Source organism: Sorex fumeus, unplaced genomic scaffold (assembly GCF_029834395.1).
Source record: "Sorex fumeus unplaced genomic scaffold, SorFum_2.1 ptg000265l, whole genome shotgun sequence".
Lineage (NCBI taxonomy): Eukaryota > Metazoa > Chordata > Mammalia > Eulipotyphla > Soricidae > Sorex > Sorex fumeus.
Genome location: NW_026606322.1, coordinates 24,815,267 through 24,842,397, shown reverse-complemented (window position 1 = coordinate 24,842,397; position 27,131 = coordinate 24,815,267). Strand labels below are relative to the sequence as shown.

Sequence of the window (27,131 nt, the reverse complement as noted above, 5' to 3'; positions counted from 1 at the left end):
CTACCAAATACTTTATTTTTAACACTCTTTTTGGTAGCTTTTTAATTTCTGCTCTCATTTCTTCCTGTACTTCCTCGACTATTTGATCCACTGTTTCTTTCATTTCTTCCTTTAATTTTCTGGATGTCTGCTCCATTGATTCTTTGAGTTCCTTGAACATCGTCAATATTTCATCTCGAAATTCTTTATCGCCGAGATTGTATTTGTGGATAACCCCTGTTGAGGATTCGGGACTCTTTTCTTTATCCTCTCTTTGTAGTGGAGATTTGCACTGTTTCCTTATGCTGTTGTGGTTGCCTGACCAATGTCGCTGTTGTCCCAAAATTCCAAACGGCATCAGACCACCATCTCCTTTGTGCAAAATTCTACTTCACAGAGCGGGAAGAAAGGGCTGCAAAGTTTAAGAAGAGAACTCCCAGAATGACCACCAACTGGGAGCTCTTTGGCACTATTACAGCAACATGGGAAGATGCCATCGTTGACAACATTGACGAGGAATAAAATTGACTGGTTCAGCACCTTCATGATTGTGCAAGGAACACCGAGAGAGAGATAGCCACAAAAAGACGACTGTTTTCGAAAACTCTTGAGCTCATTCACCAGTGTGGCTTGGTGCAAGCCTTAGGCAATGGCAAGTGAATGTCTGAGCTCACAAAGTAGTGCAGAGAAGCGATAAAGGAAGACATCAAAGAGAGAAGAGCAGCAGTGCTGGCAGATGCAGCAGAAGCTCGGAAAAGCATTCGCAACGCCCGCCTGCCCTTCACCAACTACAAGACCAAGATGACTGCCCTCCAACATCTTGATGGATCTATCACATCTTCCAGAAGGGTAATGGAGAAGATTATCCATGACGTCTACTCTGATCTCTTTGATAGCCATATCCACCTTCTCACATACCAAATTCCGCAGGATGGATATGATGTTCCCAAAGTTCTCCCTTCCAAAATCCAACAGGCCATTTCGTCAGTAAAGAAGTCAACAGCACCTGACCCAGACAAGGTCAGAACCAAACACCTGAAGAACCTGCCGTCAGTTCTCATCAATACACTGGCTTGGCTCTTCACACGCTACCTGTCTGAATGCAAGGTTCCATCCCAATGGAAAACCAGCAGGACTGTACTAGCGTACAAGAAGGGAGACATCCATGACATTGGCAACTATCACCCGATCTGCCTATTGTCTGTCATCTACAAGCTGTTCACTCAAGTCATCCTGAACAGGATTGGCAGAATATTAGATGAAGGACAACCATGTGAGCAAGCTGGGTTCTGCAAAGCATTCAGCACGATTGACCATATCCACAAGCTCATTGAGGTTTCTCAGGAGTTCCAGATGCTGCTCTGTCTAACGTTCATTGATTTAAAGAAGGCCTTTGATTCTGTTGAGACTGAAGTGGTAATCAGGGCCCTAGCCAAACAGGGCGTTTAAAGTCAATACATCAGGATCCTCCATGAGTTGTATTGCAGATTCACTACCAGGATCTTACCATTCTACAGGGAGGTGATCATTGACGTCAAGAGATGGGTTCGCCAGGGTGATACCATTTCACCGAAACTCTTCAGTGCCATCCTTGAGAACATCATGCGACGACTGGAATGGGAAGGAATGGGAGTGAAGATAGACGGTTGGTAGCTACAACACCTCCGCTTCGCTGATGACATCATTCTTATAACACCAAACATCAGCCAAAAGGCACAAATTCTGGCCGACTTTGACTGTGAGTGTAAAGGTCGGACTACAGCTGAATCTAACAAAGATAATGTTTATGAGAAATGGTCTCGTTCTTGATGTTCCATTCACTCTCAATGAGATGAACATCTCTGAATGCAACAGTTATGTGTGCCTAGGTCGAGAAGTCAACATGAAGAATGACCTGGCACCTCAGTTGCGCAGGAGGAAGAGAGTGGCTTGGAACGCCTTCAAGAACATTGAATAAATAGTTAAGAGAATAAAAAACCTCTGGCTCTGGGCACACCTCTTTGATTCCACTGTTCTTCCTGCATTAACATACACCTCAGAGACCTGGGCCCTAGGAAAAGAGGATGAGAATGCTATTCGTGTCTCCCAAAGAGGAATCAAAAGAGCTATGCTTGGAGTATCACGCTCCACTCAAATGAGAGAGAGAATCCGGAGTTCCTAACTTCATCGATGGTTAAGAATCAGGGATGCTGTCTCTTTTGCCAAGACATTGAAAATCAGATGGGCTGGGCACGTAATGGGATTTGGAGACGACCACTGGGCTAGAGGCATTACCAACTGGATTCCACGGGATGCCAAAAGATCACGTGGCTGCCCACCTATGAGATGGTCAGACTTCTTCGTCAAGACCCTGAACAATCAGTTTGAGGCTCTCTGTGTTCCTACAATGAGCAGATGCCATTGGGCTACATTAGCACGCGACATGGATGAATGTAGATGTTACTGGCGCCCACTCGAGCAAATTGATGAGTAACGGGATGTCAAGTGATCAAGTTGTGATTGTATAGAGTTAAAACCTTCAAGTTCACTAGTACTGTTCCCTCTTATTGCAGGAAAGGATTCTGAATAATGTCTGTCGATGTCTGTCTCCCCTTCTGGAATATGTCCTTTCTCTCAGACATTATTCTGTGGCTTATGATAGGCATCTACTGAAGCATTGGAGGAGGTGCTCTTTTATATTGCGCTTGTATAGCTTCTTGCGTACACTGGTCTTTTTTTGGAATTGGAATAGGCTGGTGGATCATTGTTGTATTGTGTTTGAGGCAGCCAGGACATTTTCCACAGAATTAGGTGATGAAGATTGGGATGTGAGTCCAGAGTGCTGAGAATGGGAAATATAACTGTGTCGACGTGAGCACCACTTGCCACACAGAAGGCCACGCCCACTTTTGAGGAGGCCATGTCCCTTACCATGGAGGCCACATCCCCAGCCAGTCCAGATGCTAGTCCACAGACCTGTTGGGAAGGGTAGCAGCTAGTTGGGCTGGAGGCGGAAGTGAAGGCAGGTACCCCCAGACTGGGGTGCCAGTGGCTGGTATTGAGGGGTGTGGGTGTGGGTGGGGAGGGGGCACACAAAAGCATGTACTGACCTATATAAGAAGTACTTTAAAATAGATTTTTAGATGGGACCCATGGTGGTGGAAGATGGGTGCTGGTGGAGGGATGGGTACTTGATCATTGTATAACTGAAACCCAAGCAAAAAACTTTGTAAGTCTATAACTGTACCTCATGGTGTTTCACTAATAAAAATATTTAAAAAATAAATAAATAAAAATAGATTTTTAGAAACAATCACTTTTAACTAAAAGATTGTAAACAAATATAATATTTCAGGAGTAGGATCTGATATGAGATATTGGAAACACAGAGAACAATTACTTTTATTACGTTTTTATGTTTATGATTCATAAATTTAAAACATTAGAAGGTGCTTATAAGCAAAACTACTTACATAGCCTACCTACCCAGTGACAACCATCATTACCTGCTCAGATTTCTAAAAGTGCATACGTACTTGGAATATACTTTTCTATGAATATATACTTAACTACTGGTATAGATATAGTTTAGTACATAAAAATGAGAAGTCACTAAAAATGAACAGAAATATGTGACATATTTACATACCTATAAAATATTTTTAAAACTTACTTTTAGTGTACTATACCTCTTGAGTTTTATTTGCATAAAAATAGTAAGTGGATAGATGACGTTTTCATTAATTTAGTGTACTCAAAATAATTCTGATTTTAAATTTGAAGAAAAGAATGTTTCCTTATCTGAATAAGTTGTATATCTATTCTGAAGCCTCTGCTTTATATAAACTGCTTAGAAATAGTTTTCTGGGACCGGAGCAATAGCAGGCAGGTTACTTTCCTTGCATGCAGACACAGGTTCCATTCCTGGCATGCCATATGGTCCCCTAAACACTACCAGTAGTAATTTCTGAGTACAGAGCCAGGAGTAAGCCCCACAGTACCAAAGAGAAAAAAAGGAAAAAGGAAAAAAAGAAACAAAAAACAAAAAAAGAAAAAAAAGAGAGAAGGAGGTAGCTTTTGACCTTGAAAGCGTATGTTCTATTTGCCTGTTTTGTGGTGTTGGGGATTGAATCCAAGACCATACATATATGAAGCATGTATGTTACTGCTTAGTCACATTTTCAGTGCCTATATCAACAGTTTCATAAGAATTCTCTATTTGGCAACTATGCAGCATTTCGATCAGTGTAATTGTTCTGGTAAACATAATTTTTCATGGTATTGACTTCCATGGATATTTCAGGAATGAAATAAATAAAATAGCAATTTAAAATGTGAGGTTTTTTTTCTCCTCTGCAGAGTTTCAAAAAGAACTATAAATATCCTGAATCACTGGACAAACTATCCATGGCTGGATGCTGCCTGTCTATTATTGGTCTGGTTGTTACAATTATATTTCGGATTGCCATCAGGTAAGAATGGAAGCAGTTTCTTCTCATGAGTATCCTCACATCATTTCTTCTGAACACGATAATTTATTTGTTTACACTTTGGAGGCCTTACCCAGCAGTGTGCAAAGACTATTCCCAGAGCAGAGCTGCTTGGAGATTGATTACTCCTCAGTGTAACTCATGGCACCATGGGACTAGGGCTTCCCACAAGCAAAGAGCACATTACAATCCTTTGAGCTATCTCCCTGAGAATTAATAAAGTATGACCTCTCCTAAATAAAAAAAAATTTGATTCGACAAGCTAATTTTACAGAAGAGGATGCTCTCTTCTGGAGATGCTAAGAAATATGCACAAATAGGTATATAATTACAAACTGGTAAGTGCTGTGAAGAAAAACTACTGTCCACTCGCACTGTCATATAAGTACCACTACATACTATGAAATAACAAGTTTTTCATGTCAAATTAATATGATCTCATAACTCATCAATGTTGTAGTTTGTGTTTATCAGAATTATACCTACAAATTTGTATCTTTAAACCAAAGAAACATTGTTAAAACAGCAAGAGTTTTACAAAGTAGAGCAATAGCACTGTAGATAGGACTGGAGCAATAAAACTGTAGATAGGGCATTTGCCTTGCAGGCAACCGACCTGAGTTTGATTCCCAGCATCCCATATGGTCCCCTGAGCACTGCCAGGGGTAATTCCTGAATGCAGAGCCAGGAGTAACCTCTGTGAATCACCGGGTGTGACCCAAAAAGAAAATAAAAAGCAGCAAGATTTGAAATGTCATGAGGGAATCTTATAATTTCTAATAACTGATATTTCATTGCTTTTATATACTAAACTTCTTTATGCATTCATCTATTGAGTACAGTTAGGTTGTTCCATATCCTGATTATTGTAATATTGCTACAGTGAACATAGGTGTGTGTATATAGCATTTAAATTGGTGTTTTTATGTTTTTGCTGTAGATGCTAAGCAGTAGAATCACTGGATCATACAGAAACTCTTATTATTATTTTTGAAGTCTGTGAATGCTAAATCATTATTAAGTCTTTTTTGGTGTGACACAGCAAAAAAAATTGTTTCATTAATTCCTTCTAGTTTAAAGTGATTTCTGCCATATTTCTACTTTGTAAAGATTGTTTTTTCCCTTATAAATAATAAGTTAGTCATTGGTTTTTACTTTGTAACTGTATGATTATACTTGTTTCCCCACTCCACTCAGTGGTTTTGGTATTCACCAATGATCCCAACTGGCATCAGTGATGGTGGGAAATATTTATTTTATGAACTATCTTTCTATATTTAGTCATAGTCCTTCCTCTCCAATGCAAACAGAGGGGGTGCACTTATGTTGTTTTGCCAAGTCCCTATCAACACTTCCTTTTCTCACACACAGCAAGATAATCAGGCGGTTTTTCACTTTCTCTGTTCCTTTCTTCGAATCAGTCATTTGTTCAAAGGGCCGGGATTCCACTTCTTCATCTTTTTTTCTATTCTTTTTCTTATTTTTAATTATTTTCTTTTTGAGGACCACATCTGGTATTGCTCCGGGATTACACCATACCTCTGCATTTAGGGATCACTCTTAGTTGGATTTGTGGGACCATATGGGTTCCCGGTGATCAAACCCAGGTCAGCTATATGCAAGGCAAGCTCCTTAAGTGCTGTACAATCTCTCTAGCCCCTCCTCTCTTTATTTTCCGCACTTAATGACTCTCTTGCCATTCACTGAAAATTTTATAAAGTAGTTACCATAGACCAAGTGCTATGTGAGGACTGAATTAAAAACCATGACAGGATAGGTAAAGCTTCCATCTTTTAAAGTATTTACATTCTCAGCAGGGAAGACAGGCATTATACAAATATATCCAAAGATAAATATTTACTTACATACTGAGTTTGGTGACTTGAAGGAAAATTACATGCTCTATGACTACAAGTCTGTTATCTGTCATGTGAAAGAAAATAATTCTCATATATATCCCTTTATATATACTTCTACAATCACAACACTTTAACAGACAATTTGGTTCCATAGAGAAATATCTTGGTAATTGCATCATTAATTTCTTTGCCTAAAACCATACTTTTACCTCTGTGACACCCTTCTTCAACTAAAAAAAATTTTTTTAAAAAGGATTAGTGTATATTTTTAAATGGTGTTAGTAAGAAGACAAACATAGTAAGAAAAATTGTGGGGGAAGGAATCTTCCAAGCGTGCTTATAGGGCTTAGGGGTTCCCAGATCAACAGGATCAGCAATTCAGTGTGTGGGCACCAGGATACGGTGCTGCTTGGTCCAGTGATGTCAGGGTTTATCCAGGTCACCACAGTGGTGCTCTAGGGTGCCCCCAAGCAATGCTTGGGGGTTGGTATGGTGCTGAAGATTCAAGTGGGGCCTGCCATATAAAAGGCATATGCCTGAACCTTCATAATATTTCTCTTGCCTCAACATATATATATACATATACATATTTAATAACATATTTTATTTAATGTAATATCTTCACTATAATTTCAACATGCAGTAAACAAAATATTAACACCTAAAAGATGAATGTCTTAATATATGCTACTTTTTTAATTTAAAAGTTTATTTTTTCTTCTGGTCCTTAAGTGATAAAAGATTGTTATGGGTTATTGAGTGATTTGAGTTTAATGAGTAAGTTGGCTCTGCCTGCTAGGCTTTCTGTTAGTTAAATCAAGATACAGACAAGCCCTGGGAAGTGAGTTCACAGGAGTAAATTCCAGAAGGTAGAGTTCAGTGGGGGTTATCTCAGCAGAATGACTTTTGTTTTGTATTTGTGTATGTTTGGGGGCTACGCTTGACTGTGCTCAAGAATCCCTCCTCACTCTGTGCTCAGGAATCACTCCTGGTGAGGACTGGGAGACCATACAAGATTTTGGAATTCTAACCCCGGTTGGTCACATGCAAGGCAAGCCCCAGCATGCTACCCATTGTATTATCTCTCTATTCCCTGTAGAATAGCTATTGATATTTTTTAAAGAACACTTGCAAGAAAGGATGTATCTATTTCCTCTAACCCTTCCTTGTGAAAATGAAACAAGAAAAGATTATTAAGTCTTTCTGGTGTCTTTGGGAAGGTAGATTTACTATCTGGCCCACTGTACTATCAGCTGGAAATATTTTCGGTTATAATATTTGCTCATTCACAATTTCAATGGAAATAATTTTTTAAATTGTCTTATATATCAGTGTAATTATATTCACTTACTTATTTTCAGGAAAGGCAGAAAAACCTCCGTAACCTGGGTATTGGTCAGTCTGTGCACATCTATGTTGATTTTCAACCTCCTCTTTGTGTTCGGAATTGAAAACTCCAATAAAAGTTTAAAACCAACTGATGATGACAGCAGCGAATCTCTGATGACGGGCAATGAAGTGCCCTCCCAAGAGATTAGTGAGCCCCCCAGTAATCCCACGTGCACTGCAATTGCCGCCTTGCTGCACTACTTTTTGTTAGTGACCTTTATGTGGAATGGGATCAGTGCTGCGCAGCTCTACTTCCTTCTCATTAGGACCATGAAGCCTCTTCCTCCACATTTCATTCTTTACATCTCTTTAATTGGATGGGGTAAGTGATTCTCCACTTGCTCAGAAAGTCAATTTCGTTGAAATTATTTAACTTAAGCAAATGCCTGCATAGTCTAAGGTCTTCAGGTAGGGGCGGTAGAAAATTTTGTGATCATTGAGTGTCTTTCACTATTGTCTCATGCTTAAATAAAAGAGGCAGATTTGGTCAAGGCGCTATGGTACAAATCTTTTAACTAACTTTAAGATGTTAATTTCCCTTGGTATTCTATTCCTTTTAGGATTTAGATCAATAGTTTTCAATGGCTGATCCACAGATGATCCTGGTCTGCAGAGGTAGAAAGGTTGAAAACCAAAGTTCTTGCCACAGTGGTTATAATTGCTAGTTTGTAAACTATTATATAGGCAGGTGCTGGTCCTCAGGTGTAAAAAATATTGAAGAACACTGATTTATTATTTACCACAAATAATGAACTTTCCAGTTACTTAAAAGGAATATTTCCAGAAAGACACAGTGACTCTAAGAGAAATATTTAAAAATTTTTTTTCTATTCCAGTAAAAGAGAATTCTTTCAGTGATATCTAAATTTTAGTTCATTCAAGTGAAAAAGCGATCCTAGCATTAATAAGTTCTGATAACCCACTAGAACAGCGGTAGGGTGTTTGCCTTGTGTGCAGCCGACTTGGCCGAGCCAGGTTCGATTCCTCAGCCCCTCTCAGAGAGCCTGGCAAGCTACCTAGAGTATCTCGTCCGCACGGCAGAGCCTGGCAAGTTCCCTGTGGCACATTCGATATGCCAAACACAGTAACAACAAGTCTCACAATGGAGATGTTACTGGGCCTGCTTGAGCAAATCGATGAGTGATGGGAGGACAGTACTACAAGTGAAAAAGAAATTAGGCCATTTAGAATGAAAATTTAGACCAGACTAAGAAATGAGATAGAGTATAGGATGACATGGAGAACCAGCACTGATTGACAGAGATAAACACAGATGATGTTGTGTTTTGTTGTTCTATGTCTGTATCATCATTTGGAATATTGTCTGTCGTAGAAATAAAAATATATCCAGAAAAGGATGGCACTGTCGCTGTAGCACTGTTCTCCCATTGTTCATCGATTTGCTTGAGTGGGCCCAGTAATGTCTCCATTGTGAGACTTGTTGTTACTGTGTTTGGCATATCAAATATGTCACAGGTAGCTTGCCAGGCTTTGCTAAAATGTATAATTCATTCATATTGTTTCATAATCAATCCTTGTCTTGAGTTAAGTGTTTATTTTGTGTCTCTGTCATATAGGAGTCCCAGCTGTAGTGGTGGCTATGACAATTGGAATTATTTATGCTCAGCATAACACATATTGGGTGTCAAAATATCGGCAGGAGGAAATGTGAGTTTGTATATTTCTGTTTGTTTTTGAGATAACACCCAGTTGTGCTCAGTTGTGGCTTACTCCTGTCTCTGTGCTCAGGGATCAACACTGGTAGAGTTCAGGGGACTAATGGGGTGCCCAGGATGAAACCTGAATTGGCTACATGCAAGGCAAGCACTCTATTCACTGTGTTCAATCACTCTGGCTCCACGAGTTTGTATATTTTTTTTAATTTCAAAATTTTTTTATATGAGTGTAACTACACAATGATGATGAGTGAGTCCAAGTGGCCCAATGTGTGTCTCACTTTACAAATGTCATATGAGGGCAAGAGAGATAGTACAGTGGGCTAGGCATTTGCATTGCTTTGCCATAGTGATCCCAGGGATCAAACATGGATCAAAAATTAGAATTTATTTTCTATTTCTCCATTTCTGTTAGTGTGCAAAGGCAAGGAAGAGCCCTACCCACTGTACTATTGCTCTAACCATGAAAGTTTGTCTTCTGGTAGAATTTGAATTGTTTCTTTTCTTTCTCCAGCATTTCCTTCCCTTCCCACCCCTCATTAAACTTTGTTTCTCTAGAAAGTCTTTTACATTTATAACTTAGATGGCCTCTTGCTTCTGGAGATTTGAAAGTCCTACTTCCAAAACTTCCCAAAATATCTGTTAAGGAGTTTTTTGAGATTTAAATGTACTTCTCATTAGAATTTTATTAAATTTTAGCCAAGTGTCCTGTTGTTTCTTCTGTGTAGATAACTGAAAGGTGAATATTTTAATTACAAATAAAAGAAAAAGAGAATCCAGAAATCCTGAAGATAAATTTGCTACCTTACACTGTTTAGTTAGGAAGGACCTATTCTATTAACAAGTTTGTGATACTCCTTTTCATTTTTAGACTCCTTACTGAGACATAAACATCATCCCAGTTTCTATATATTGGAAACCTAACTTATTACAAGATTCGAAAGTAAAAAAATAGAAATTATTTGGCATGCATGCTAAAGGTGTTTTTTCCTAAAGAAAAAAAGAAAACATTCTATAATTAAATACTTAAATTAAAAGCATTTTCCAGGGCTCCTCACACTATTTTGTAAATTCCCAGATGTCTGCTCCCAAACATGGCTGCCTAACAGGATACCTCCTGCTCTATAATCTAAGCTTCCTCTTACCATTGTATTATCCATTTCATCCTTCTAGGTTACAGGTACCTCAAAGATTTTTGGTGCCATCTTTAACTTTTGTGAAACTCACATTCAATAAACCAGTCAATCCTTTTTCTTTGCCTGTAAATATATCCTGAAAAATATTGTTTTGATTTTGTTTTTAAGTAAAGCAAGATAAGGTTTTTGGGTGTGTTTTTTGTGTTTTGGGTTATATTTGGCAGTACTCAGGGTTTACTCTGGTGGGTTTGGAGTACCATATGGGGTGCTAGGGATCTAACTGGGATTGGCCATGTGCAAAGCAAGCACCCTCCCCTCTTCCCAGTAAACTTCCTCCCCCACCTCCTGAGAGAGAGAGAGAGAGAGAGAGAACTATTTCTCTAACTCTTAAGCAAGATTTTTTTTATTGAACAAAACTTACTAGAAAGATGTGAGGGGAGAGAGAGTAATATGTGTTCAAGACAGAATGACAGAATGCGGGCTTCTCCAGAGTGGAAGAAAGCAAACAAAGATACTTGAAGATAAGCGAGTAAGATGTGTTCAAAGGAGAACACAGGTATGAAGAGCAAGCCAAAACTGTTTCTGAATCTTTTCTGAGTCAAGCCTTCTAGATACAATAGACTCTTAGCTAATTTCCCCCTTTTGCATGTGCTCTTCTCTTATCACTGCATCTAGTTAGAGCAATTCCTTTAAAATTTATATAAGATAGATCACATCACTGCCTTTTTTTTAACCAGGACTATATGCAGTCACCCAATAAAGCTCTTACATTATTTCATCTTTTCATAAATCCCCTTTACTTACTCTTCTTTTTTAGTTACTCTTTTTTTTTACACTCCTGGGTATGCTGAGGATTTACTCCTGGCTCTTTACTCATCGATCACTCCTTGAGGGGCTCAGGGGATAATATGTGGTGCCTGGGAATTGAACCTGATCTGTTGCATGAAAAGCAAACACCCTACCTGCTGTACTACAACTCTGGTCCCTTACTCTTCTTAACCATGCTATTGTCTTTATTGTTCCTTAAGCTGTTAACTCAAGAAACTTGCAGTTCCTCTGCCTGGAAAATTTTCAGATACCTTAGAGCTTTTCTTTTTTTTAAATTTTTAAAAAAATTTTTAATTTTTTAATTTTTAATTTATTTCTTTATTGAATCACTGTGGGAAAAGTTACAGAACTTTCAGGTTTAGGTCTCAGTCATGTAAATATCAAACACATTTCCCTTTACCAATACTTATTTTTTACCGCGAACCCCAATAGAACCCCACCTCCCACCCCTACCAATTCCTGTGAAGCAGATGAGTTCTAGTTAACACTCTATCTACTTTGACTAGATTCATTGTTTCGATAAAAGATGCACCATTATTATTTAGAGTTTATGCCCCCCCCCCCCCCCCCGCCAAATCAGACATGCTGAAAAGGCGTTGTGAAATGATTTGCTTTCTACAGCTGGGTTTAAGAATTAAATGACTTTTTCCTAGAACTGTCACCATCAAATATAGTGTATATATTTAGGGGGTTAGTTTTATCAATGTCTTTTTGCTAAAGAAGGTTTATTTTATTTTTGATTTTGTTGTTCACTACTAGTACCCTAGTATCTAGAAGAGCCTAGAAAATAACAGGTTCCTTGTAAATACTATATGAATGACTCTATTCTTATAGTATTACCAAGACTTCATTACTATATCTAATAGATGAAAAAAATACCAATAAAAGCAATAATGAATGGCAAAATCCAAAATGGATACATTAACCTCTCAGCTATTTTCCAAACATACGGGTTTTAATATTTGTTTTGTTTTGGGACCACACCAGTGGTGGTTAGCGCATACTTCTGGCTCTGTGCTCAAGAATCACTTCTGGAAGGGTTCAGGGTACTATATAGAGTGTCAGGGATCGAATCTAGGTTAAGTGCATGCAAGGTAAACTCCAGACCCACTGTACTATTGCTCCAGGTCAAACACGCAGGTTTTAAAAGTGCCCATTAAGAAACTGTTTAATTTATGGAATAAGAAAACAACAAAAAAAACATGAAGCTATAAAAATATTGAGGAAGGCGCATATGCTTCCTGAGCCCATGTGCTGCTTGCGCCCACATGGCTGAACACATGTGGTGCCCAAGCACATGTGTCACCCACATCTCCTTTCTTGAGATGTGTACTTTCATTCTTTCCTATCTAATGCTGAGATGTGTCTAGGGGTTTCTCTCCACTCTTGGAGAAGCCCTCGCTCTCTCTTGAGTGTGTTACTCTCTCTCTCTCTCTCTCCCCCCCCAAAAAAAAACCCTCCAAATTAAATCTATTTTACTTTAAAAATTGGGGAAAAGAATATGGAATTTGTTTAAAAATCAGGGAAGTGCCATGACCTCAACTCCCCTCCCACTCCCCAGCATGCTTCTATGACAGGCACTTTCAATATAAATTTTACATGCTGTGATTTACATTAGTGTTACTTGATAAGGTTTCATGCTTAGCACTTTACCACCTTTTATCACCCCCTTCTCCAGAGTGACCACTTTCCACCACCACTGTCACTGTAGTGTTCTCTTCCGTGTCCTATCCCTGACCCCTAACTCCCAAAGTAGCAGCTTCCTGTTGAAGACCGGTTCTCATGTTCTTTGTTTCTATTGGTTTGGGTTATTTGTTATTCCCTACCATGTTTCTTTATATCATGTGTATGAGAGGGATCATTTCGTGTCAGTGAGAGTGACATTTAAGTCTAGAACTCCCTGATCCAAATACTAATACTGTTTCATAGAAATATGGCAGTACCAACACATTTCATTTTTTTTTCTGGTAACTGAATATTTGAAAGTCATATACAGAGGATGCGAAGGGATCCTGGATTTTAGTAGATTTTTCAGGTGTGTGAACGACAATAACACTAATGGCATAGAGAACAAAAGGTGGGCCTTTTCTAGTTTGCTGAAAACAGTAAATTTTCTCTCTACAGCTGCTGGCTGGCAACCTCAGAAAATGATCTGAAAAATAGTCCACTGTTGTGGTCATTCATCATACCTGTTACCATTATCCTTATCAGCAATGTTGTTATATTTATTATCATCACTGTTAAAGTGCTGTGGAAAGATAATAACAAACTGACGAGGTAAGATTCCCAACCAGTGAGAAGCTGCAGGCATGACTCATCATTATTATGTATTAGGTATTATGCAACATCATAATACCTCCATAGTTCTCAGAGAGTCTTCAGATGCTGGGACATGACAGACATAGGTAATTTGCAGATAGATCTTTCTCTTAGTTTTGTATCTGAAAGTGACTCTTCTTCTCCTTTCAATATGAGTACTTCAAGGTGTGCCTACCACATTGCATAACACAAAACACTTTTGTGCTACCTGAGCTCATATAAAAAATAATCCTGGAGCAAGAAGTATAGCTTAGTGGTAGGGCACATGCCCTGTAGGTCCTGAGTTTGTTCCCTGGCACTGCATACTCACATACATAAAAAAGACTGTTAAAAAAGATTTCCTCCTTCAATATCAAATTTAAAGAAGATTTAAGTAATTAAAAAAATGAAAGTATGTGAGGAGGTACAGGGTAGCTATATTTTAATTTACATATTAGTAGCTGTAGGCTATATTTTACATGTGTACCTTGAGTCACAGAATGTGTTCACATATTTCAGATTGGTTGCAAGTATATAAAAACTGCAGAGGACATTTAAAATTGCATTTGACTTGAAATATCTTGCATTTTATCTTGTAAATGTTGGATTATCTGGCACCATTGAGTACACACCCCACAGATAGACTATATTCTTTTTATTTTTTTCTTTTTTGGGAAGAATAGTGGTGCTCAGGGGTTACTCCTGGCTCTGCACTGAGGTATTACTTCTGGCAGTGCTTAGGGGATCATATAGGATGCTGGGAATCGAACCCAGATTGGCTGCATGCAAGGCAAACATCCTACCCGCTGTGCTATTGCTCCAGACCGAAGATAGACTATATTCTTTCTGAATACCAGTTCTCATATGATATTGAGACTCCCTTTTTTGTTTGCTTGTTTTTTTGTGTGTGGCCACTAGTAGGGGCTCACTCCTACTGGTGCTCAAGGGTTACTTAGGGCTCCGCACTCAGAAATCACTCTAGGTGGTGGTGCTCAGGATATTGGACGCCAAGTCAGCTACGTGCAAAGCAAGCGTCCTACCTGCTATACTATCTCTCCAGCCCACAAGTCTCCCTTTTCATAGCTTCTCTCATCTCACTTAGCATTTTTTCTTTTTTAAAACATTAAATTTTTTATGGAGTCATGAAATTTGCATATAAGTGGATCAACATGGAAAGTATCATGTTAAGTGAAATGAATCAGAAAGAGAGGGACAGACATAGAAAGATTGCACTCATTTGTGGAATATAAAGTAACAGAATGGGGAACTAACACCCAAGAAAGGTAGAGATAAGTACCAGGAGGATTACTCCACAGCTTAGAAACCAGCCTCCCATGCTGGGGGAAAAGAAGGGACCATCACATAAAGGGTGCTTAGCTCAGATAGAGAAGGGACCATCACGTAAAGGGTGCTTAGGAGTGCCTGCTCAGGATGGGAGATGTGGACTGAAAGTAGACTATAGACTAAACATGGCGGTCACTTAATACCTCTACTACAAACCGCAACACCCAAAAGGAGAGAACAAAAGGGAATGCCCTGCCACAGAGGTGGGGTGGGATGGAGGTGATGGGGCAGGGGTGGTGGGAGGGATGCTGGGAAATGGGTGGTGGAAAATGGGCACTGGTGGAGATATGGGTACTCAACCATCTAAAATGCAAGCACGAAAGTTTGTAAGTCTGTAACTGTACCCCACGGTGATTCACTAATAAACAAATTAAAAACATTTTTTTCAATGTAGAAAAAAAAAGCCACAGTTTGATAAAATTCTAGAATTAAAATTGTTTAGATAACAAAGCTACAATATAGAAAAAAATTATGTGAAAAATTGCTATACCTGATGGCAGGTTTGTTAAGTCCTGGTCTAATAATTTATTAAGCTGTAAGTTGCTTTGGGAGGTATTGCTTGGCTGCATATGTGACCATGAGGTCCAGAGACTTCTGGGCCAATGAGTTGACATGGCTGTGGGAGGTGGGCATGACTGTTGGGGGTTGGGAAGTATTGGGGTTGGTGGGGGAGGCTACTCACTCTGACTCAAAAAACAAAAACAAAAACAAAACACCAGAGTTCTCAGCCTGGACTCTAGACACTGGATTCCTGAAGTTATTCGCAGTCCGGTGCCTCTGTAGAGAATATGCATGAAGCTGTGGAGTTGAGCCCTTGGTGTGGCTGTCGTGGTGGGTTATGGTTGTGGCTGCTGGGGGCTTCCGCAGATCTCTACTCAGTTCACCCACTCCCATGGGTGCTCCAGAGTTTTCAGCTGTGGGGACTGGTGATTCCATAAAGTTTAGCTGCTTAGCATGCATCTCATGGGAGATTTAATCGAGAACACGAGAAGAAGAACTGGTGTGTGAGTCAAAATGGCAGAAGCAATGAGAGTGGGTATGGCTTCCACTTAGCATTTTTTACTGTCATTCCTAATAGAAAGATAAAATGTTCAGTCAGAGAGTCAGAAAACAGAGCTTACTGAACACATTACCCCTCCCCCAATTCTCATAGCAAGAAATAATTATGACATAGTATAAAGAAACTGTGAATTCAATTTTAATTCTACAAGATTCTGTTTAACTCAAGTATTTTTATTATAAGCATATCTTTGAGTTTTGCTGGTCATTAGTAGAGCCATTTGGTATGAACAGATGTTGAAAACAACTATAATTAATTGGAATATAATCTTAAATATCTGCTTTATCAATCATCTTAAATATATGCTTTACTGAATATCATCTTTCCCATAAGAATGGTAGTCTATATCTGAGGAAAATATTCGTACAAGACAATCATTGATAGTTATTCCAATTTAAGTTTAATAGGCCAGGATAACCTTGGTAAAGTGTTCTGAAATTAACAAGCTAAATTATAGTTCCATTACACACAACAGTATCATTTTTGTCGTAGACATCAATGGAAATTGTTTCTAAATTTTGGTTGATAGCTCATGTTCTTAAACTGTCATAGTTATAATGAAAATTTGGTTACTATTTAATTGTTTAATCAGTTATTTCCAACTATCAGTTAGTTATCTTTTGTTGCATATCAAATACCCACAAAATTTAATAGCTTAGAACAACAAATATTTAATATTTTATGACTTTAGTGTTGTTTGGGTGGTTGTTCTGCTCTTGGGTGACTTGAATGTGCATGCATGATTTAGGGTTGAATCACCTTCAGGTCTGGTGAGTGGCTGTTCCCATGTGGTAGCTTCTGAGTTGGGAAAACTCATCTTTATTCCATGTATTTGTTCACCCATATTTGGCCATTCCAGTATTCTTAACATAGTGATTCAGGGCTCCAAAGTATAGTATGAGAAGATATAGTTTAATGAGCAGCATGCTTTCAAACCTCTGCTTGAGCACTTATGTGTATCATTTTGACTGTGTCCCAGTAGTCAAAGTCAGTCATATGGCAACCTCAGGTTCTCTGCACTTTAATAACCTGCCATCTCTATATCAATCTAGAGTATGGGATGTCCCACGTGCCTTTAAAATTAATTTCTCACTGGCTGATCCAGTAGTGATGATGACTAAAATAAATTTTCATTCCAAAGAAAAAGTATATTCTTCAGAAAATTTTCTGGCAGCAATTTTGAAGGAACTGTTGTGCTCTGGCTTTTAAACATTAATCGCTGAATTTCTTGAGAGCTTCCTAAATCATATTTTATTTTCAGTAACATAGGTCAATATTATTTTTTCATCTGAGGAATACTATTATTATATAAACAGTTTGTAAAGGCAGCTCAGAATATGAAATTGCAATAGGAGGGCAATAATGATACTAATAAAACCTAAATGAGTCATTCATTCATTCATTCATTCATCATCCTGTTATTCATCGATTGTCTCGAGCAGGCCCCAGTAATGTCTCTTTCATCCTAGCCCTGAGATTATATTCAAGGCTCTTTAGGAGAATGAGACCCATCATTGTTACTGGTATTTGGCATATTTGATACGCCACGGGGAGTTTGCCAGACTCTGCCCTGTGGGCAGGCTACATTCGATAGCCTGCAAGTTTGTCCAAAGTAGGAATGAGATAATAAGATGTCATAAAAAGATGTCCTGATAAGATGTCGCGCGGCCGCAAATGAGTCATTTTCTTATTTTTTTTCTTATTTAGCACAAAAAAGGTTTCATCTATTAAGAAGATTCTTAGTACTTTATCTGTTGGAGTCATTTTTGGAATTACCTGGATTTTGGCATACTTCATGCTCATTGATGATGATAACACCAGGCTCATCCTCAGCTACTTTTTCTGCTTGTTCAACACTACTCAGGTACTTTCAGATTTCAGTGGTAGAGATGTCACCCTACCTAAAATTTTCTCCTCTAAAAATTTCCTGAAGATCATAGTTCAGATGTATTTGAGAGTTTCTTTTCTTGCATTTTTTTCTCATGTACTAGATGGGAAGCTCCCCATCATGATGTAGGTTGTAGGTTTTCATACTTATTTGACCTACCCCGTCTTTTCAAACAAGAAATTTCCCATTACAATTCTGTAAATCTACCATTTTAAAGCAAACAGAAAGTGTAGTCCCCTTCCCACGGCATCTGAGGCTACTACCCCATCCTGAATCATTCCCAAAGCAGCCCTGGGAATATTCTCCCAGTTTGGGAGCAATATGTTACAATGTTATAATAATTGCTGGGGCTCTCTGTGTTGACTATGTGTTTTCCGTATCTCTTTTAAATTCTATATTTTATCTTATATCTAAAATATTTTATTGAAGACTAGGAATAATTGACAAACATAATTAAAATATACAATGTAATGACTAAATATGTATATATACATTAATGGAATTATTACCAAGATCAAAATAATTATCACATCCATCACCTCATAGCATGTTTTTTGTGTGATGAGAAAGCATAACCAACTATTCAGCAGTTTTCAAGTTTATAATATCTTATTATCAAGCAAAATGCAGTACATTAGATCCTCAGAATTCCTTGTAATGAAAAATTAGGTTTTGTCCTTAATTTTTATTTAGACATTGTGATTTACAAAGTTTCAGGGTTTCAGGCATACAAAGTTCCTAATTGCAGTCCTCCACACTGTGTAACACACCTTCATCAATGACTCCAGGTTCCCTCCCACCTTCAACCTGAATCCTTTTTTTTTTTTTGGCTTGATTTTTGAGCCCTGACTGGTGATGCTCAGGGCTCACTCCTTCTCTGTATTTAGGGGTCACTTCTGACAGTTCATATAAAAGCCAAATATTTAGCATTACTGTATAAATGAATTATTAAGTTTTTAAATTGTGAGATATATGACAGGGCTTGGAGGACCATACATGGTGGGCAGAGCGTGGGATTCGAACCCGAGTCAGTTGTGTGCAAGGCCCTGCCGGCTATACTCTTGCTCCGGTCCCCAACCTTATTCCTTCATACTTATTTGACCTACCCCTTCACAAATGCATTTTTAAGTTTTACTATTGCAGTTCTCCTTTTCCAAAGCATATAATACCCCATTCCCTCTCATTCTAGGCCTACATCCAACATTCTATTTGTTCCTATAAAATCGACCTAAAATATTATCACATAAGTGATGCTATATAGTTATATATGTTGCATAGTATTTTTCTGTATTTCATTAAGCATAATGCTCTTCAGGATTATCCATCTTGTCACAGATGCATTCAGTTATTAACCTTTGTGACTGGATTTTTGTATTCTGTATTATATATGTATAAACATGCAATTATTTTCATTTCTTTACATTCACTTAGTACAAAGAATATTTAAGTTCTCTTCATATAGATCTTGGCTACTGTGAATAATACAACAGTGAACATGGTCTGCAGATCTCTCTTCAAGGTTGTTTTTTATTTAATGAGTTTAACTTATTTTTTGTGGAGCTGGAGATCAAATCCAGGACCTCACCTATACAAGGCAAAACCTCTACCACTAGTCACATCCTCAACCCCAAGGTTCTTTATAAATTTTTTTTTCAAACATATACCCAGACATAGAATTACTGGGACATATAGAAATTTAATTTTAAGTTTTTCAGCAATCTCCACCATTTTTTTATAATTGTTGCACCTGATTATTTTGACACTGCATATATAAAGATTCCCTTCCTCTACGTCCTCATCAACATCTATTGTGTCTTGTTCTCTTTAGTAATAGTCACCCATATATAGTGACATGCCATTGTGGTTTTGATTTGTACTTCCTTCCTAATTCATGATGTTCATATGCTTGTTGGCCACTTGTATATCTTTTTTTTTCTTTTTGGGTCACACCCATGCACAGGGGTTACTCCTGTCTCTGTACTCAGGAATTACTCCTGGCAGTGCGCAGGGGACCATATGGGATGCTGGGTATCAACCCAGGTTGACTGCATGCAAGGCAAACACCCTACCGCTGTGCTACCACTCCAGGCCCTGTATATCTTCTTTTGGTGGTTGGAAGGCACTGTTGGTGATGCTCAAAGATCAGTAAAACACTGGATACATGTCCCCAGTACCCATTTGTAGGCCTTCTTTTTAAAAAAAATGTCTGTTTAAGCCTTTTGCCCATTTAAAAACACGACTACAGTTAAGGTAATGTGCTTACAATGGTGTTGATATTTATTGTCTTTTAAGGGCTGGAGCGATAGCACAGCGGGTAGGGTGTTTGCCTTGCACGCGGCCAACTGGGCCGACCTGAGTTTGATACCTCTGCCCATCTCGGAGAGCCCGGCAAGCTACCGAGAGTACCGAGAGTATCTCGCCCACACGGCAAGCCCTGGCAAGCTACCCGTGAGGTATTCGATATGCCAAACACAGTAACAATAAGTCTTGCAATGTTACTGGACCCGCTTGAGCAAATCGATGAACGACGGGAGGACAGTGACAGTGATATATATTTATCTTTCCTCGAGATCATCACAAAAGTTCTCCACCATTTTTAATTGGATTATTTGGTTTTTCTCTTTTATTGTTATGATGATGACGATGATGTTTTTAATTGAATCACCATGAGATACATAGTTACAAAGTGGTTTATGGTTGGGTTTCAGTCATACAATACTCCAACATCAATCCCTTCACCAGAGTACATTTACCACCACTAATGTCCCCAGTTTCCCTCCCTCCACCCCCAGCCCCCACAGACTACCTCTACTACAGACACTTTTCTTCTCTCTCTCTCTCTCTCTCTCCCTTCCTCTTTTTCTCTCTCTCTCTCTTCCTCTTTCTCTCTCTTGCTCACTCGCTCTCTCTCTCCACACCCCCTCCTTTTGGGTATTATGTTTTGCAATACAAGAAGTACTGAATGATTATTATGTCTATCTTTTTACCTCCTTTCAACACTCAGTTTTTTCCACAGTAATCATTTCCAGCTATCAATGCCAGAGTATTCTCTTCCACACTCTTGCCAACACTTGCTTCTACTTTTTCAACATAGACAAATCTCTTAAGTGTGAGATATGTTATTGCGGTTTTGATTTGCATATGACCAATAATGAGCGATTACAAATATTTTTTTAGGTATTCACTGACTTTTATTCATGTCTTTGAAAGTGTTTATTTACATTTTTTGCACACTTTTCAATTGGGCTGGCAACTTTTTTTTAAGTTTTATGAATTCTTTATAGATCTTGAATATTAATCTCATGCTCCATGTATGATATATAAACATCTTTTTTGCATTCAGAATATCTTTTCATTCTGATGGTCGGTTCTTTCGCTATGCAAATACCTTTTAGTTTGATATAGTTCCATTGTTTTTCACTTTTTCTTTGTGTGTGTGTGTGTGTGTGTGTGTGTGTGTGTGTCTCCAAAGATATTTATTTTATTTTATTGTTTCCTTTTTGGCTTTTCCCAGACATGCTCTGGGGTTACTCCTGGCTCTGTATTAGGAGTTCCTCCTGGCAGAGGACCATATGGGAATGCCGGGATCAAACCCAGGTCAGCTGCATGCAAAGCAAACACTCTACCCACTGTACTATCACTCCATCTCTCCAAAGATACTTCTCAGGTTAATGTCAAGAGCCCATGTTTTCTTCTAAGGGATTTGTGTTCTTACCTCTGAGTGTCCAATCCATTTAGAATTAGTCATTGATCTGATATTCTTTCTTTCTACAAATTGCTCTCTAGGTTTACTAACACCATTTGTTGAAAACATTTTCTCTTTTTTATTGTATATTCTTGGTTCCATTGTCATGAATTACCTGTCCATATATGTATAGGTCTGTTTTTGGGCTCTCAATTATGTCCCATTTGTGGCTAGTCTTTGTGTTTATATTTCAAGAACACACTGAATCCAGGCCTTCTAATACTAAATTACTCATATGTACCATTATAAATAGGAGAGGAATATTACTTTATAGACAAAAAAGTGCACAGGAACTAGAGACTAATATATTCAAGTTGGAAATTGTCTTAATTTAAAAAAATGGGGACCAAGGTAAACTAAAATTTCTTTCTTTTGTTCTGTAGCGCAACACTTATCTACCATTAAACTTTTTATTTTATATGTCAGGGAGTACAGATTTTTATCCTCTACACTGTCAGAACAAAAATCTTCCAGAATCAATTTTCCAAAGCACTGCAGTCGTTCTCATCATCTTCTAAGAGCTTGCGGCCACCCTCCTTTACCAAACCAAGGTTGCATGTACGAATGTATAATATGCTCAAGTCATTTCCATCCCTAAACGAACGATTTAAACTGCTGGAACCATCTGGAGATTTTGAAGAAACAACAGTTACTGGAAGTTTCTCAGAAAGCACAAGCAACTAGATGGTAAAACTGTCTCTTGTGATTCTTTTGTTAGTAAATGTATGTGAATTTTGCTTTTCTTATTTTTTCTATTACCTAGTCCTCCTAGTAAATCTCCTGTAAGATACTTTTCTCATGCTAAGTATCAGGTAAAACATGATATTTATTATCATCAGGAACATTGTATATGGCAACTGTTCTATTATTCAGTCAATTATTATGCAAAAGAGAATAATTTCATCCTGTACTCAAGATAATCCAATATAATTGTTGTTCCCTATGTCATATCAGTTTACATGGTACCCTTTGAAAATTCTCTTGCAATTTCAAAAAGGATGCAAAGAAAGAACATGAAAATATAAATGTCTTTCAGAAGAAAATGACTCTTACTGAACAGCAGGTAGTTGCTTTTGTGTATTACACTTTAAACTTATTAATATTTTATATTTGCACATACTTGCGTTTCCAACTAAGAATTTTATACCAGTGTAACCTCTGGAAAGAGATATTTTTTCTGCTAAAAATGAATACCTCACTGGGGCTGGAGCGATAGAACAGCAGATGGGGCATTTGCCTTGCATGCAACCTAACCGGCTTTGATCCCAGCATCACGTATGATCCCTTGAGAACCTCCAGAAGTGATTTCTGAGTTCCAAAACAAGAGTAACCCCCTCAGCATTGCCAGGAGTGATTCAAAAACAAGCAAATAAAAGAAGCAAACAAAAACCAAAAATGAATATTTTATAAATGATTGTATAAGAAATACTCAATAGATGTCAATTGAAATGGTTAATAAATAAAAAAGAAATGAGTCAGGAAAGCACAAAGAAACGATTCAAAAAAGCACGAAGAAATGAGTTGGTTTTACCTCTGAATATTTCCTTCTAGTTCACAAAACACCTATCCTATACCAATGAAACGGCATTAAAACTTAAAAAGTGAGGTTAGTCACAATCTTGCCTCTTGCTTTTTAAGATATCACTGTTCATTTTGGACAGGAACTGAGTGTTGAAAGTAGGTAAGTGTTGAAAGTAGGTAAAGGAATATACCTGATAACCTTTCAGTATCTGTATTGTAAACCATAATACCCAAAAGGGGTGGGGGGAGAGCGAGAGAGAGAGAGAGAGAGAGAGAGAGAGAGAGAGAGAGAGAGAGAGAGAGGTGCCGACAGGTTGGGGGGGTAGGGAAACTGGGGCCATTAGTGGTGGGAAATGTACACTGATGAAGGGATGGGTGTTGGAACGTTATATGACTGAAATCCGATCACGAACAACTTTGTAACTGTGTATCTCACTGTGATTCAACTAAAAAAAAATCTAAAAATGTTTAAAAAAAGATATCACTGCTCATGAAATTTCTAATACTTGGATTATAAATGGCTTCCTAAACTAGAAAAAGGTTGTTGTCCACTGGGGTAGGACATACTCCTAGATTTGGAGATATAATTTTGGATTGCTCTGTCCTCTGTTTTGTCATAAACTAGGCAGCTGCTTTGATTGTACTAAACTAAAGACTAACAGTTGTCTTGTGAACTGTGACTTACCCTTCTCACCAAACCCTAAAGAACATGTTTTTTTATTATATATATATATATATATATATAGAACTTGTGTTTTGTGACTGATGGATTGCGAGGCAAGCCAAGAATCTGTTTCATATGTAGTATAGTTAAAACCCTATAGGACAATGTAAAAAGTAAAGGGAAGAGTATAAAATTCAGCAGTTCCCAGTAATTTTAGCGATGTTGTAGTACTGTTTATAGATAGAGCCTGGCCACTGGAAAAAGAAGAAATAATTGAACTATTCTGAATTCTTAAATTTTACATTCAGATAAAAAAAATAAGCCTGAATTTAGGGCCACTTTAAAAGTAAAAAAAAAAAAAAAAAAAAAGAATTAGCCTGAGGGTGGAACTGTGTGTTCCCTTGATGATTTCAGTTTTCATTTACTTCTTTTAGTATTCTTGAGGTATAGCAACAAGAATTTCCAAAACTCCCCTGCAGTGTCTGTCCTGTCAAGGTGCAAACAACTCATGTGTATTGTGGAGCCTGAATTAGGCAAATTCACATTCTCCTTTCTATCCTGAAATCCTACTACTGGGAAAGAATTCTGTTATTCTGTTGACTTAAACTTGCACTAGTCAGAAATCTTTTTTGGGGGGGTGGAGAGTTTGGCTACATCTGACTGTGCTCAGGGCCTACTCCTGGCTCAGGGGTCACTCTGGTGTCTTTGCGGGACTGAGGACTGAACCTGAGTCAGCAGCAGGCAAGGCAAGAGCCTAACCTCCTGTGTGATTTCTCTGGGCCAATGTAGGATAATGTCAATTTTAGGTTTAGATTTCGAATGCAAGGAGTTCAGTGACATCGTTTTCTAGTTCTTTGTCTTCTAGGTTTGACCTCTTTCTTAAACTGAATTTACCTGGTTGGAAAATGTCCACTGACACTCCTTCCTCTTACTTTTCAACTTCTCATCAGTGTTTCTCATTGACTGAGGCCAGTCAGAAGCCCACTTAGCCCAGTAAGGATTAGTGTCTGTTATAGGGAGAAAAGCAGGCCTGAGAGAGAAAAATTTGCATCTAAGATAGGAATAAATTTGGGGGATTGTCTGTTCACAGGCCACAACTATTGTGTTCAGGGATTATTGGTCCAACCTAAATCACATTGCCAGTATGAACTGGAAGAATGAGGGGATAAACTCTTAACAGGATATCTTAGAGTGAAGAATGAAAAGTTAGCACTAAAATGCTGTTTCTATTCTTTCTCCTAACAAAGTACAAGTATAAACCCTAGGAAAAAGAATTATTTGGTACTGAAAAATAAGAATAAAGTATACTAAGAGCCAAAGGGCTGCTTATTTTACAAGAAAATTTCAGGAAACCAAGACTCAAGGTACTGTAGAACAGGTTTTCATGAGAGTTGGTGGCCAACTTTCTGTGCTTGTGATTCATTTTGTGTAATAACAATGCCTTAAGCATTTTTACTTGTGGCAGTTCATGTCCTTTCTTAAGGGAACAAACCATTCTGACCTTCGAATTCCCTTTCCTCTGAGCTCACAGCTCACTCTTGAATTGTGAAAGTCTGCACGGCTATTTTCTTATCTTTTTCCAGTAGTTTAGCTGACCTCTTTCTATTTTTCTCACCAGTGAAGGGAGATAATTTATAAACTCATTGCTGTCTATTATTTACTTTTTCAAAAGAGCTTGACATTCTTCCAGTAATTCTTTCAAATGTGTGAGAAACCTGGGGCCAATATATTTGCTGGATTAAACCAATCTTAAGTGATTAAGTGAAACCAATCTGTAAATCACTGAAGTTGGCTCTTCAGAATCCCTTTAATAGGACTCTGTGGCTCTGAGTCCAAGATAAAACTAACAGGAATTTTTGACCGAAAAGGGATAGTGGGCATGGGGGTCAATGAGAAAGTGAAAGGGGTCAGTATGAGAAGAGTAAATGAAATCTATCTATATACCTATAAATGCTGTGCTGTACATTTGTAATGATTTTAGAATCTATGTCAAAGTACACATTTTTTAAAAAGTGAAATCCTTAATTATCTAATATACCAAATTTTTCCATGTTCTCTTATGTCCTTTGTTTAAATACATGAGAAAACTATTACATATCTATAATTATTATTAATGAAATTTTATTAGATTTTTCATTTATAGTTTTGGCAATTGCCCCTTAACATAATTAATTATTGCATTATATACCATAATTTACTGAGTTCATCAGTTATTGACTATCTTGATCATTTGAGTTTGAATATGCTAATATATATGTATATATAAAAATTACTTCCTTAAGGTAAATTCTCAGAACTGGGATAAGTGCATCAAAATACCTAAAATTATTTTAAAGATTTCTTTTATATATTATTATATTTCCTTGAATATATTGCACTGATTATATATAACTTTTAATATAAATATATATAATATCAAAAAATCTTATAAAATCAAAAAATCTTATCCCCTCTCGGAGAGCCCGGCAAGCTACCGAGAGTATTCGATATGCCAGACACAGTAACAACAAAGTCTCCAATGGAGACGTTACTGGGCCCGCTCGAGCAAATCGATGATCAACGGGAGGGCCTTTACTTTGTGAGACATAGACCTGAGTTTGAACCCTAAACTTTATGAAATTAATGTAAGTGGGGAAAATATGATTATACAAGTTATGTATATTTTAACAATTAAAAACAAACTTTTAAGAAAAACAATTATTCCAGTATTACTTGAAATTGGCACTTGTAAGTTTTTTTTTTTAAATTGTCCACTGGGGGTCCAGGCATGTGGCTCAGTGACAAAGCATTTCCTTTACAGGTTCAATCCCTGCTCCATATCAAAAATCTAATTTCTAGTGGTTTCTATCAGCACTGCTGCTGTGATCCCTGGTATCACAGCAAGTGTGTAAACTCTGGCACATTGAAACCAAAAGTTGTAAGCATTGCAATCAAATACTGTTCAACTCCTGTACATCACAACAACAAAAGGAAGGGAAGGGAGAAAGGGACCATCTTTGGAACTACCAAGTGAGAGAGCAAAGTTATATGAACAAGCAAAAAGGGCTATAAGATTTGGAAATGATTCAGTTTGGAAATGCAGCAAATTCCTAAGCATGCCTGCAGTTTGCCAAGTATACAAACTACGAGTCATGACAAAATGTTCAATACAGTACATACATAAAGGCAGTGTAACAAAAGAAACTTCAGAATCACAACAGGATTAAGAAGAGTTGTTTTCTATTTTGTTTTTGATTGTACAATAAAGCGATTTTCTTTATTTTTGATGCTTGGAG

General features: G+C 37.8%; 1 protein-coding gene across 1 annotated transcript in view; it reads left to right on the top strand.

Moving 5' to 3' along the window:
- ADGRG7 (adhesion G protein-coupled receptor G7) overlaps window positions 1-22,355 on the top strand; it is a 72,047-nt gene extending 49,692 nt beyond the window's left edge. Inside the window, exons 12-17 of the mRNA XM_056109153.1 lie at window positions 4,318-4,430; window positions 7,669-8,018; window positions 9,274-9,364; window positions 13,461-13,613; window positions 17,746-17,902; window positions 22,098-22,355. Of these exons, the coding sequence (XP_055965128.1) occupies window positions 4,318-4,430; window positions 7,669-8,018; window positions 9,274-9,364; window positions 13,461-13,613; window positions 17,746-17,902; window positions 22,098-22,355 (1,122 nt within the window). The remainder of the gene's footprint in view (window positions 1-4,317; window positions 4,431-7,668; window positions 8,019-9,273; window positions 9,365-13,460; window positions 13,614-17,745; window positions 17,903-22,097) is intronic.
- Window positions 22,356-27,131: the final 4,776 nt, after the last annotated feature.